The sequence below is a fragment of the Oncorhynchus masou genome, chromosome 31, assembly GCF_036934945.1.
Source record: "Oncorhynchus masou masou isolate Uvic2021 chromosome 31, UVic_Omas_1.1, whole genome shotgun sequence".
NCBI classification, from domain to species: Eukaryota; Metazoa; Chordata; class Actinopteri; order Salmoniformes; family Salmonidae; genus Oncorhynchus; species Oncorhynchus masou.
The window spans coordinates 86,307,859-86,322,162 of NC_088242.1; the positions used below are offsets into that span (position 1 = coordinate 86,307,859).

The 14,304-nt window shown below is 45.3% G+C and overlaps 1 protein-coding gene across 2 annotated transcripts; it reads left to right on the plus strand.

Annotated features, from left to right (window-relative positions):
* Positions 1-2,641: 2,641 nt before the first annotated feature.
* LOC135524665 (interferon-induced protein 44-like) lies at positions 2,642-7,020 on the plus strand. Of its 2 annotated transcripts, none has more exons than XM_064952397.1 (8): positions 2,642-2,751; positions 2,870-3,048; positions 4,747-4,816; positions 4,930-5,131; positions 5,321-5,473; positions 5,890-6,061; positions 6,162-6,262; positions 6,665-7,020. In XM_064952397.1, exons 2-8 carry the CDS (start codon positions 2,871-2,873, stop codon positions 6,851-6,853), a joined length of 1,065 nt encoding a protein of 354 aa, XP_064808469.1. In that variant the 5' UTR covers positions 2,642-2,751; position 2,870; the 3' UTR covers positions 6,854-7,020. The 2 variants fall into 2 exon arrangements, with proteins under 2 accessions (XP_064808469.1, XP_064808470.1); XM_064952398.1 differs by having other exon boundaries at positions 4,930-5,125.
* Positions 7,021-14,304: the final 7,284 nt, after the last annotated feature.

Below are 14,304 nucleotides of genomic sequence, written 5' to 3' on the forward strand. Positions count from 1 at the left end.
ATGTTTCCTATGATGTTTTGAGATTGTTATTGTGAAATTGACTTACCATTTTGAATGACTGACAAGTGTAACATGATTATCGTTATCCCTTTCATGGCCTGGTTCAGTGCTCTATTCTGTGAGATGATGAAAAATAAGCATTCAATCCCAGACTGTCTTACTATATAGACTCTACTTGAGGTTTCTCTGGAGGTGAAGGGAGGCTATGTTTGTTAGTCCAACTGAGTATCACATAGGAACTGCCTTCCAACATGTAGTACACATAACTCATTAGACAATTTTGACTTCAGATGTGCGTCTATCACAGTCTACAAAGGTAGCATTACCTTTAGGCTCTCTATTGTACTTTATTTTTGGGATGTGTTCATTTATAGTGCATTCGGAAAGTATTCAGACCTCTTGACTTTTTCCAAATGTTGATACGTTACAGCCTTAATCTAAAATGGATTCAATTGTTTTTTTCCCCTCATCAATCTACACACAATACCCCATAATGACAAAGCAAAAACAGGAAAACTGAAATATCACATTTACGTAAGTATTCAGGCCCTTTACTCAGTACTTTGTTGAAGCACCTTTGGCAGCGATTACATCCTTGAGTCTTCTTGAGTATTATGCTAAAAGCTTGGAACACCTGTATTTGGGGAGTTTCTCCCATTCCTCTCTGCAGATCTTCTCAAGCTCTGTCAGGTTGGATGGGGAGTGTCGCTGCACAACTATTTTCAGGTCTCTCCAGAGATGTTCGATCAGGTTCAAGTACGGGCTCTGGCTGAACCACTCAAGGACATTCAGATACTTGTCCCGAAGGCACTCCTGCAATGTCTTGGCTGTGTGCTTAGGTTTGTTGTCCTGTTGGAAGGTGAAACTTAAAAAAAAAAATTAAAAAAATATCCCATTTAGCAGACGCTTTTGTCCAAAGCGACTTACAAGTCGGCTGGGGCCACTACTTTTACATATGGGTGGACCTAGCGGGAAGCGAACCCACGACGCTTGGCGTTGCAAGCACCATGCTCTACCGACTGAGCCACACAGAAACTTCACCCAAGTCTGAGGTCTTGAGCCCTCTGGAGCAAGTTTTCATAAAGGATCTCTCTGTACTTTGCTCCATTCATCTTTCCATCGATCCTGACTAGTCTTCCAGTCCCTGCCTCTGAAAGACATCCTCACAGCATGATGCTGCCACCACCATGCTTCACCATAGGGATGGTGCCAGGTTTCCTCCAGACGTGACGCTTGACATTCAGGCCAAAGAGTTCAATCTTGGATTCATCAGACCAGAGAATCTTGTTTCTCATGGTCTGAGTCATTTAGGTGCTTTATGGCAAACTCCAAGCAGGCTGTCATGTGCCTTTTAATGAGGAGTGGCTTCCGTAAGCCACTCTACCATAAAGGCCTGATTGGTGGAGTGCTACAGAGATGGTTGTCCTTCTTGACGGTTCTCCCATCTCCACAGAGGAACTCTGAAGCTCTTGGTGGTTACAAACTTCTTCCATTTAAGAATGATGGAAGCCACTGTGTTCTTGGGGACCTTCAATGCTGCCGAAATGTTTTGGTACCCTTCCCCCAATCTGTGCCTCAACACAATTCTGTCTCGGAGCTCTACAGACAATTCCTTCGACCTTAGGGCTTGGTTTGCTCTGAAAGGCACTGTCAACTGTGGGACCTTATACAGACAGGTGTGTGTTACAAATAATTTCCAATCAATTGAATTTACCACAGGTGGACTCCAATCAAGTTGTAGAAACATCTCAAGGATGATCAATGCAAACAGGATGCAGCTCAGCTCAATTTCCAGTCTCATAGCAAGGGTCTGAATACTTATGTAAATAAGGTATTTTGCCAAAATGTCTAAAAACCTGTTTTCACTTTGTCATTATAGGGTATTGTGTATAGATTGATGAGGACATTTTTACAATAAGGCTGTAATGTAACAAAATGTGGAAAAGTCAAGGGGTCTGAATAATTTCTGAACGCACTGTACATAGAGGACTGTGGATGACATACAGTGTGTGTGTACAATAGCATGTCCATAGGCAAAATATGTGGATTCAGCATAATTGCCCCAAACTTTCTGATTCAGTTTTTCGATGGGCTACTCATTGTCTGTTTTTCTGTCTCATTGAAAATGGTGTCTTGCTGAAAATGTGTTGCATCAGTTCAGTATTTCAAGGAAGTGTAGTACGTCAGTGTAGTACTAGAGGACTGGACTTAGTTATATAGCATGGGCGGTAGTTAGATTTCCCTGTCACAACAGGGTTGCAAGTTGGTGCAGTTTGAGCACTTTCCATTTAATTAATACACTGGTGCCAATGGTGGGATAATCCTCGGGCAGTCTCAAGATAATGCCACTGTTCTAATCACCACACGAGTAGCCTATACTGAAATTGGATCCTCAGCTTTAGTATGTGGGCAACACTCCTGCTGAACCCACAACAGTTATAGATTGTGCTTCCAACAGCCGCAACCCTTTTCCTGCTAGTCCAAGACAGACCTTTAGAAAATTATGATAGACTTATTGCAAGTATTAAAAGTCTAAGTTCATGTTTAGTTAACTGAGGTTTGTTTTTACTCTAGGCTGAACACAGCTCTACTGGAAAGACAAGTAGAAATGGGATTTCAAAATTTCACTTTCGTTTCCACACAACAGATACGCCCACAAGTCTACTGAGAAACAGATACACAATACTATCAGGTCAAACTGATCCATAGGCTCAGCTGGTTGTGGATAAAATCTCCAAGCAATCTCGCTAGGTAGGTTTGTTTAGTTTACTTTATGTTACTCTTTGAACCATGTTCATTTTATTACGGTCATTGGCTTTACGAATTCAATGTTGCATGATGGTATATGAATATGTTATTACATTGACAGCATGTCCTTCAACTTCGGGACGGTACCTGGAAGTTGTCCTAATTTTTCTACACCAGTTTTGCATGGTGAGAAACCCTCATCAACAACTTTGGCAACAAACCTGTTGGTAGGGGACGGCAGACCTGACTCGAGTAAAGTCCTCAAGGGGAATGTGATAAATGCACCTGGGGGGTTTGCAGGTAAGCAAATAGGTGTTGACTATCATGATGTTGGAGTACATTTCTTAAAGGTCCAATGCAGCTGTTTTTATCTCAATATAAAATAATTTCTGTGTAACAATTAAGTACATTACAGTGAGTGTTTCCAATTAAAATGGTCAAAAATAAACAAAAATAGATTAGCAAAGAGCAATTTCTCAAGCAATAATTTTGCTGGGACTGTCTGGGAGTATGGAAGGGAAAACTGAAAACTAGCTGTTATTGGCAGAGAGGCTTAGAACTCTCTTTCTTATTAGTATTTTAACTAATTTACCGCCTGCTCGTACACTAAAAGGGCATTATAATAATTTTCACAATTTCACAGTACTATTCCAACCTTATAGTGTGGAAATATATATAAAACACAGAGAAATCTACACTGGGTCTTTAATAGTCTAACAGGGAAATCTGCACTGGGCCTTTAAGAGTCTAACAGGGAAATCTACACTGGGCCTTTAATAGTCTAACAAGGAAATCTACACTGGGCCTTTAATAGTCTAACAGGGAAATCTACACTGGGCCTTTAATAGTCTAACAGCGAAATCTACACTGGGCCTTTAATAGTCTAACAGGGAAATCTACACTGGGCCTTTAATAGTCTAACAGGGAAATCTACACTGGGCCTTTAATAGTCTAACAGGGAAATCTACACTGGGCCTTTAATAGTCTAACAAGGAAATCTACACTGGGCCTTTAATAGTCTAACAGGGAAATCTACACTGGGCCTTTAATAGTCTAACAGCGAAATCTACACTGGGCCTTTAATAGTCTAACAGGGAAATCTACACTGGGCCTTTAAGAGTCTAACAGGGAAATCTACACTGGGCCTTTAATAGTCTAACAGCGAAATCTACACTCTACACTGGGCCTTTAATAGTCTAACAGGGAAATCTACACTGGGCCTTTAATAGTCTAACAGGGAAATCTACACTGGGCCTTTAATAGTCTAACAGCGAAATCTACACTCTACACTGGGCCTTTAATAGTCTAACAGGGAAATCTACACTGGGCCTTTAATAGTCTAACAGGGAAATCTTCACTGGGCCTTTAATAGTCTAACACGGAAATCTGCACTGGGCCTTTAATAGTCTAACAGGGAAATCTGCACTGGGCCTTTAATAGTTTAACAGGGAAATCTACACTGGGCCTTTAATAGTCTAACAGGGAAATCTACTCTGAGCCTTTAATAGTCTAACAGAGAAATCTACACTGGGTCTTTAATAGTCTAACAGGGAAATCTATACTGGGCCTTTAATAGTCTAACAGAGAAATCTACACTGGGTCTTTAATAGTCTAACAGGGAAATCTACACTGGGCCTTTAATAGTCTAACAGGGAAATCTATACTGGGCCTTTAATAGTCTAACTGGGAAATCTACACTGGGCCTTTAATAGTTTAACAGGGAAATCTGCACTGGGTCTTTAATAGTCTAACAGGGAACTCTACACTGGGCCTTTAATAGTCTAACAGGGACATCTACACTGGGCCTTTAATAGTCTAACAGGGAAATCTCCACTGGGCCTTTAATAGTCTAACAAGGAAATCTACACTGACTGCACCGGACCTTTAATCACATATTGTGTGTTGTGAGACTCATTGCCGCTTTCCAGTAGAGTACAGTTACCTGATAATTCATGATTTCCATTAGTTTGCTCTTACACTATAGTCTCTCAACTCTAGGCCTGCTCGGGGCAGGACAGTGGAAAAGTAAGATGGAGTCCCCATGGAGGGAGGTGGCATGGACTGAGGAGTGAGTAGGGTATCACAACAATACACTCAAACTTACCTATCTACACCAACTAGGCCTACTAAACAATCCACCATGTAATCATATTTAATTGTTAATGACCAATGTTTGCCCAGTCGCAGGGAGACCCTGATGGAGTCTATCAGTTCCTATAAGCCTTGTTGTGAGGCTTTGTCTGAGGCTCGGGTTCTGCTGCTGGGTCCTGTTGGAGCCGGCAAGTCCAGCTTCATCAGCTCTGTTCAGTCAGTCTTCACAGGAAGATTCACTAACCGGGCCATGGTTGGCTCTTCCTCTGCCAGCTTCACCAAAAAGGTAGAGGTAAAAATACATAGAACGTATTTGAGTTTGTTAGAAACTGGGAGTTTTGGGGCTGGATGATATAGATCAATTACATGCGTAAATAAAGATTTAGTTAAGTTACAAAAACTATTATTGTTAATCACTCCATATTGTAAACCACATTGTATATCCTTACACGTATAATTCTGTCTGTGTTCTCTATCTCAGCTCCAGTTGTTCAACATCCGTGGGCGGAGTCCAGAGCAGCCTACTGCGCTGGTCCTGTGTGATGTCATGGGTCTGGGAGATGGGGAGACCACTGGACTAACCCTCCATGACACTCTGGCTATCATCAAAGGCCATGCACCCGAGGGACACAAGGTACGTGAGGGAGAACGGACACAGGTGCCACCGTTGTGTGTAAGAAAGAATGCAAGTATTGGATGTCGACGTTAAAATTACAGGGGCACAGTGTGTGTAACATTCATATAACTCGGAGTTGAGCAACAGCGGCCACAGTGTGTTCCAGGTCTGCTCTAACACACAGTGTGTGCCGATTTTTGTTCCAGTTTAGTTCTAACACACCTGATTCAACTAATCACAGTCTGCAATTTAGACCACTATTATGATTCAGGTGAGATAGTGCTGGGTTGGAACATACTCCTGCAGGCAGCCTCACAGGATAAGAGTTGCTCACCCCTGATATAAATTTCTCTGTTCAGTAGAGAATATTATAAATACTCTCTCAGCTGGTTGGTTTGAACAACCAAGCTAATGTTCTCATCCATCCTCTACAGTTCAGTCCTGAGCAGCCTGTGAGATCAGAGACTGTGGGGTATGTAAAGAAGCCGTCCCTTAAAGACAAGGTCCACTGTGTCGTCTTTGTGGTGGATGCTTCTAAAGTGTCCAGCTACACCAAAGGTCTGGGCACCACCTTCCAACAGCTCCGAGAACACATCAGTGACCTGGGTGAGCAATACAAGAAGCTTTTTCGCAATGGCAGTAATGGTTGTAGAAACTGTGGTCAATTCTGTCAGTTGACAGTGTGTGAAACAAATGTGTTTTGTAGGTGTGCATCAAGTGGCACTGCTGACACATGTGGACCAGGTGTGTCAGGAAACTGCCCGTGACATCACCCAGGTGTACAACAGCCGGATCGTTCAGCAGACGGTATTCTTAATAATACCCTTTATTGACGTTTTAGTTAGCTATTGGAACATCAGCTATCGGAACATCTGACATTTAACCACCCTGTATGAACATCCTTGACTGACTTGTGCATTTGGTTTTACTGTCATGGTGGGGACAAGAAATCCTCACAAGGATAGTAAAACAAGGAAAAAAATACAATTTTAAGCTTAGGGGTTAGGTTTAGGGTTTGACTTTGGGTTAAGGTTAGAATCAGGGTTAGGGGTAGGTTCAGGGCTAGGGTTACGGGTTAGGATTAGTATCAAGGTTAGGGTTAGGATAAGGGTTAGATGTTAGGGAAAATAGGATTTTGAATGGAAATCAATTGTTTGGTCCCCACAAGGATAGTAAAACAAATGTGTGTGTGTGTGTGTATGTGAGTAGATGACCAATGCTGGAGCTCTGCTTGGCATGTCCACCTCCTACATCGTCCCGGTGAAGAACTACTCATCTGAGCTGGACGTTGATGAGAACACAGACATCCTTCTGCTCAGTGCTGTGGACCACATCCTGCAATACGTGGATCTGCATTTCCAGGACTGTGCAGCAACATACCCTAAATTGTCTCTTTAAAAAGGCTGTGAAATGCTATTTAAAAATGCATTACATATGTTTATCATGTTTTATGACTTGCTTGCACTATTGTTAACTTTTTAATTTGATTTGATTTGATTTAATTTGTCCTTTACAGAAGTCTTGCTATGACTAAGACAAATAAGTAAAAGCCATTTTGAACGGTGTACATGTTGTCTGTCTAGGAATGTTTTAAGATGTTTTGTACAATAGGGGCACTCTCACGAGGGATTATAGGTCACTGGCCACATGTATATAGGTACAATGTGTTAGCTCAGCATAGGTGAGCAAGTACAGTGGGGCAAAAAAGTATCTAGCCAGCCACCAATTGTCAAGTTCTCCCACTTAAAAAGATGAGAGAGGCCTGTAATTGTCATCATAGGTACACTTCAACTATGACAGACAAAATGAGAATTTTTTTCTCCAGAAAATCACATTGTAGGATTTTTTATGAATTTATTTGCAAATTATGGTGGAAAATAAGTAGTCGTGACAGTCCCCCCCCACGACACCGGCCTCGGGGACGCCCCGAGGGCGAGGCGCAGTGCAATCCGGATGGAGACGGTGGAATTCTCGCAGCATTGAAGGATCTAACACGTCTCCACCAGAACCCAGCATCTCTCCTCTGGACCGTACTCCTCCAAGTCCACGAGGTACTGAAGGCCCCTCGCCTGACGTCTCGAATCCAAGATGGATTGAACGGAGTACGCCGGGACACCCTCAATGTCCAGAGGGGGTGGAGGAACAGGTTTCGGGTCGAGAGCTATACCCTGTCCCCTGGTGCGAACACCGGGGCCTCACTGTGGTGACGGTCCACCGCAGGATCCTCGGTCTGACTGATGCTAAGGAGCCAGAACCGGCTGATACCCTAATACACATTGAAAGGGAGAAAGGTTAGTGGAGGAGTGGCGGAGCAAGTTCTGGGCCATCTCTGCCCAGGGCATGAACTTCGCCCACTCCTCCGGCCGGTCCTGGCAATAAGACTGCAGAAACCTACCCACATACTGGTTTACTCTCTCCACCTGCCCATCACTCTCGGGGTGAAAACCTGAGGTAAGGCTGACCGAGACCCCCAGACGAGCCTTCCAGACCCTTGACGTGAACTGGGGACCCCAATCAGACACTATATCCTCAGGCACCCCGTAGTGCCGGAAGACGTGTGTTAACAGGGCATCCGCAGTTTGTAAGGCCGTAGGGAGACCCGGGCAAAGGGAGGAGACGACAGGACTTAGAAAAACGATCCACAACGACTAGGATCGTGGTGTTACCCTGTGAAGGTGGAAGATTAGTTAAGAAATCCACCGACAGGTGCGACCACGGCCGTTGTGAAACGGGTAAGGGTTGTAACTTATCTCTGGGCAGGTGTCTAGGAGCCTTGCACTGGGCGCACACTGAGCAGGAGGAAACATAAATCCTCACGTCCTTAGCGGCCACCAGTACCTCCCATCAAGACAGCGCACCGTCCGACCTATCCCAGGATGATCAGAGGAGGGTGACGTGTGGGCCCAATAGATCAGTCGGTCGCGGACAGCAGACGGAACGTACGGACGCCCAGCTGGACACTGAGGGGGAGAGGGCTCTGCACGTGACGCCCACTCAATGTCCACTTCCAGCTCCCACACTACCGGCGCCACCAAACAAGAGGCCGGGAATATGGGAGTGGGATCCATGGACCGCTCCTCTGTGTCATACAGCCGGGACAGTGTGTCTGCCTTCACGTTCTGGGAGCCTGGTCTGTAAGAGAGGGTAAACACAAAACGGATGAAAAACATGGCCCACCTTGCCTGACGAGGATTCAGTCTCCTCGCCTCCCGCATGTACTCCAGATTGTGATGATCAGTCCAGATGAGAAAAGGGTGTTTAGCCCCCTCAAGCCAATGTCTCCACGCCTTCAAGGCCTTGACGACAGCCAAGCGCTCCCGGTCCCTCACATCATAGTTTCGCTCTTCCGGGCTGAACATCTTCGAAAAAAAGAAGGCACAGGGGCGGAGCTTCAGTGGCGTATCCGAGCGCTGAGAGAGATCACTGCTCTTATCCAAGCTTCAGATGCGTCCACCTCCACTATGAACGGCAAAGAGGGATTCGGATGGGCCAACACAGGAACCGAGGTAAACAGAGCCTTCAGGTGACTAAAAGCCCTATTCGCCTCAGCTGACCACTGCAAGCGCATCTGGCCCCCCTTTAGCAGTGAGGTAATGGGAGCAGCAACCTGACCAAAACCCTGGATAAACCTCCGGTAGTGGTTGGAAAACCCTAAGAATCACTGCACCTCTTTTATCGTGGTGGGAGTCGGCCAATTACGCACGGCTGCAATGCGGTAACTCTCCATCTCCACTCCTGACGTGGAAATCCGATGCCCTAGGAAGGAGACGGACTGTTGGAAGAACAGGCATTTCTCAGCCTTGACGTACAGGTCATGCTCCAACAGGCGACCAAGCACTTTGCGCACCAGGAACACATGCTCGGCACGTGTAGCGGAGTATGTCATCAATATACACCACTACACCCTGCCCGTGCAGGTCTCTGAAAATCTTGTCTACAAATGATTGGAAGACTGATAGCGCATTCATCAACCCATCAAATCCAGTTTAGTGAAGAAGCGCACCCCATGCATTGACTCAATCGCCGTAGCGATAAGAGGTAGCGGGTAACTATAACTCACTGGGATTTTATTAAGACCTCAATAATCAATGCATGGGCGCAAACCTCCATCCTTCAGGTAAAATGGAGGGCTGAATGTACCTCTGACGCAGGGATTCGGAGACATATGTCTCCATAGCCACCGTCTCCGCTTGTGACAGGATATACACGTGACACCTGGGAAGTGCAGCGTCTACCAGGAGATCTATTTCACAATCCCCCATCAATGGGGTGGTAATTGAGTCGCCATCTTTTTACAGAAGGCGAGCGCCAATACGGCATATTCTGGGGGAATTCGCATGGTGGAGACCTGGTCGGGACTTTTCACCGTAGTATCACCAACGGAAACCCCTAAACACCTACCTGAGCACTCTCGCGACAACCCCGTGAGAGACCTCTGTGGCCAAGAAACAGTGGGGTTATGACAAGCTAACCAGGGTAGGCCCAGCACCATGGGATACACAGGAGAATCAATAAGAAAAATACTAATCTTTTCCCTGTTACCCCCTGCGTTACCATACGCAAAGGAGTGGTGGCCTCCCTGATAAACCCTGACCCTAATGGTCGACTATCTAAGGCATGAAAGGGGAAAGGCATATCCACAGGAACAATGGGGATCCCTAAACTATGAGCTAATCCTTTATTAATGAAATTCCCAGCCGCGCCTGAATCTACTAGAGCCTTATGCTGTGAACGTGGGGAAAATTCAGGAAAGTAACAGAGACAAACATATGTGCAACAGAGGGCTCTGGATGAGAATGGTGCCTACTCACCTGGGGTGACGCCAGAATGCTCTGCTTGCTCCCTTGATTCTCAGAGGAAACAACCCGGCACCGACCAGCAGTGTGACCTCTGCTGCCACAAATGGTGCACAAGCGGTAACCCCCTCCGGTCTCCCTGCGCTTCTTTCCCAGTTTCATGGGTATTGGAGAGGGTATGCGGGAGGATGAAACAACCAGACCCCGATCTGGACGTCCACGAGTAGCCAGCAGGTTGTCCAGCCGGATGGATAGGTCTACCAGCTGGTCAAAGGTGAGGGTGGTGTCTCTGCAGGCCAGCTCCCGACGGACGTCCTCACGTAGACTACAGCGGTAATGATCGATCAGGGCCCTGTTGCTCCATCTAGCGCTGGCAGCCAGGGTCCTAAACTCCAGTGCAAACTCCTGGTCGCTCCTCATCTCCGGCCTCAGATGGTAGAGGTGCTCACACCTGCTCCCATCAGATGATTTTGCTGATGGTGAGGCCCAGCAATTGGTGTCTTGCTGAAAATGTGCTGCATCAGTTTAGTATTTCATACAATAGGCCTAAGTGTATCCTCAGTATGTCAGTGTACAACCTTTTCCAAGAGGTCTGGACTTATGAAGCATGGGCAGTAGTGAGCTTTCCCTGTAACAGAATATATATGTATTTTTTTAACCTTTATTTATTTCGGCAATTCGGTTAAGGTGCAAAAACTATATTTGGTAATCACTCCATATTTTAAACCACATAGTCTATCCTCACACATTATTTAACAAAAAACCCTGAAATATCACATTTACCTAACTATTCAGACCATTTACTCTGTACTTTGTTGAAGCACTTTTGGCATCAATTACAGGCTTGAGTCTTCTTGGGTATGAGCTACAAACTTGGCACGCCTGTATTTGGGGAGTTTCTTCCAATTTTCTCTGCAGATCCTCTTAAGCTCTGTTAGGTAAAAAAAAACTTGTTTTCACTATTGTTAACATGTTAATTAACTTCTTGAGTCTCAATGCAACTGTTTATGTTCTATGTTTTGTGTTCTACTTGTGGCCCTGGTTGTCCTGAAAAGAAAACGGTAAACATTTCAATGCAAGGCTACATATGAGGGCAGAGCAAGCAGATGAATGAAAGTACTGAATTTCAGCTTGTTTTGCTGCGGTAAGATTGGTGACAATGAATAGTCATTCACAGAAGTCTTGCTTTGAGTAAAATTAATGTGTAGAGCCATTTTGACCTGTGTACATGTTGCCTGTCTAGGGATGTTTTAACCTGTTTTGTATAATAGGGGCACTTTCACATGGGGTTATGGGCCACTGGCTACATGTGGATATAGGTACAAAGTGGCCATGGAAGTGTTAGCTTAGCACAGGTTTGGGGCATATTCAACAGAGGCAGGGCCAAGGCTCGAGAACTATAGGGCCTCTCTACCGGTGTCATGAAAGAGATAGAACATTTAGAAAACGCTGATGTCATTTTCAGTTTATAACCTGTGGAAAAATGTGTATGTGGCAGTACTCACTTGAATTAAACGCTACTACCTGACTTTTAAGACTGGTCTCGATCTATTTCATGTAAAATAATAAACTTACAACTTATTAAGAAATAGATAGAGTGTGAATTTGGTTTTGGCTACAAAACATATAGGAATTTAGAATTCCTCTAACAGTATTGTTTATGGGTCTAGTGCTGTGTATTGTTTACAGGTCTCGTGCTGTGTATTGTTTACGGGTCTCGTGCTGTGTATTGTTTACAGGTCTAGTGCTGTGTATTGTTTACAGGTCTCGTGCTGTGTATTGTTTACAGGTCTCGTGCTGTGTATTGTTTACAGGTCTCGTGCTGTGTACTGTTTACGGGTCTCGTGCTGTGTATTGTTTACAGGTCTAGTGCTGTGTATTGTTTACAGGTCTCGTGCCGTGTATTGTTTACAGGTCTTGTGCTGTGTATTGTTTACAGGTCTCGTGCTGTGTATTGTTTACGGGTCTCGTGCTGTGTATTGTTTACAGGTCTCGTGCTGTGTATTGTTTACGGGTCTCGTGCCGTGTATTGTTTACAGGTCTCGTGCTGTGTATTGTTTACAGGTCTCGTGCTGTGTATTGTTTACGGGTCTCGTGCTGTGTATTGTTTACAGGTCTAGTGCTGTGTATTGTTTACAGGTCTCGTGCTGTGTATTGTTTACGGGTCTCGTGCTGTGTATTGTTTACGGGTCTCGTGCTGTGTATTGTTTACAGGTCTAGTGCTGTGTATTGTTTACAGGTCTCGTGCTGTGTATTGTTTACGGGTCTCGTGCTGTGTATTGTTTACAGGTCTCGTGCTGTGTATTGTTTACAGGTCTCGTGCTGTGTATTGTTTACAGGTCTCGTGCTGTGTATTGTTTACAGGTCTAGTGCTGTGTATTGTTTACGGGTCTCGTGCCGTGTATTGTTTACGGGTCTCGTGCTGTGTATTGTTTACGGGTCTCGTGCTGTGTATTGTTTACGGGTCTCGTGCCGTGTATTGTTTACGGGTCTCGTGCCGTGTATTGTTTACAGGTCTCGTGCCGTGTATTGTTTACGGGTCTCGTGCTGTGTATTGTTTACGGGTCTCGTGCCGTGTATTGTTTACGGGTCTCGTGCCGTGTATTGTTTACGGGTCTCGTGCCGTGTATTGTTTACGGGTCTCGTGCCGTGTATTGTTTACGGGTCTCGTGCTGTGTATTGTTTACGGGTCTCGTGCTGTGTATTGTTTACAGGTCTTGTGCCGTGTATTGTTTACGGGTCTCGTGCTGTGTATTGTTTACGGGTCTCGTGCCGTGTATTGTTTACGGGTCTCGTGCCGTGTATTGTTTACGGGTCTCGTGCCGTGTATTGTTTACGGGTCTCGTGCTGTGTATTGTTTACGGGTCTCGTGCTGTGTATTGTTTACGGGTCTAGTGCTGTGTATTGTTTACAGGTCTCGTGCTGTGTATTGTTTACAGGTCTAGTGCTGTGTATTGTTTACAGGTCTAGTGCTGTGTATTGTTTACGGGTCTCGTGCTGTGTATTGTTTACGGGTCTCGTGCTGTGTAATGTTTACGGGTCTCGTGCTGTGTATTGTTTACGGGTCTCGTGCTGTGCATTGTTTACGGGTCTCGTGCCGTGTATTGTTTACGGGTCTCGTGCCGTGTATTGTTTACGGGTCTCGTGCCGTGTATTGTTTACGGGTCTCGTGCCGTGTATTGTTTACGGGTCTCGTGCCGTGTATTGTTTACGGGTCTCGTGCTGTGTATTGTTTACGGGTCTCGTGCCGTGTATTGTTTACGGGTCTCGTGCTGTGTATTGTTTACGGGTCTCGTGCTGTGTATTGTTTACGGGTCTCGTGCCGTGTATTGTTTACGGGTCTCGTGCCGTGTATTGTTTACGGGTCTCGTGCCGTGTATTGTTTACGGGTCTCGTGCTGTGTATTGTTTACGGGTCTCGTGCCGTGTATTGTTTACGGGTCTCGTGCCGTGTATTGTTTACGGGTCTCGCGCTGTTTATTGTTTACGGGTCTCGTGCTGTGTATTGTTTACGGTTCTCGTGCCGTGTATTGTTTACGGGTCTCGTGCCGTGTATTGTTTACGGGTCTCGTGCCGTGTATTGTTTACGGGTCTCGTGCCGTGTATTGTTTACGGGTCTCGTGCCGTGTATTGTTTACGGGTCTCGTGCCGTGTATTGTTTACGGGTCTCGTGCCGTGTATTGTTTATGGGTCTCGTACCGTGTATTGTTTACGGGTCTCGTGCCGTGTATTGTTCACGGGTCTCGTGCCGTGTATTGTTTACGGGTCTCGTGCCGTGTATTGTTTACGGGTCTCGTGCCGTGTATTGTTTACGGGTCTCGTGCCGTGTATTGTTTACGGGTCTAGTGCTGTGTATTGTTTACAGGTCTCGTGCTGTGTTATTGTGTGTTATCGTTGTCTTGTGTATTTATTAAGGGTTTAACCTCGCTCTTTTGTTTGGGTTACATCCATGTGTCTTAGTATAGGTGTTTGATTTGGGCTTAGTTTCTGTGTCTTTCAAGGCATGTTGTATTTTTGGGTGGAGTATTAAAAAACCCTATTACGTATTCCTGCA

What these genes read in the sequence shown, in the direction of transcription:
- LOC135524665 (XM_064952397.1), top strand. Translation starts at nt 2,871, where the DNA reads ATGTCCTTCAACTTCGGGACGGTACCTGGAAGTTGTCCTAATTTTTCT. An exon ending in ATGCACCCGAGGGACACAAG is followed by an intron (nt 5,474 to 5,889) that starts GTACGTGAGGGA and finishes CATCCTCTACAG; the next exon opens with TTCAGTCCTGAGCAGCCTGT. An exon ending in GCCGGATCGTTCAGCAGACG is followed by an intron (nt 6,263 to 6,664) that starts GTATTCTTAATA and finishes GTATGTGAGTAG; the next exon opens with ATGACCAATGCTGGAGCTCT.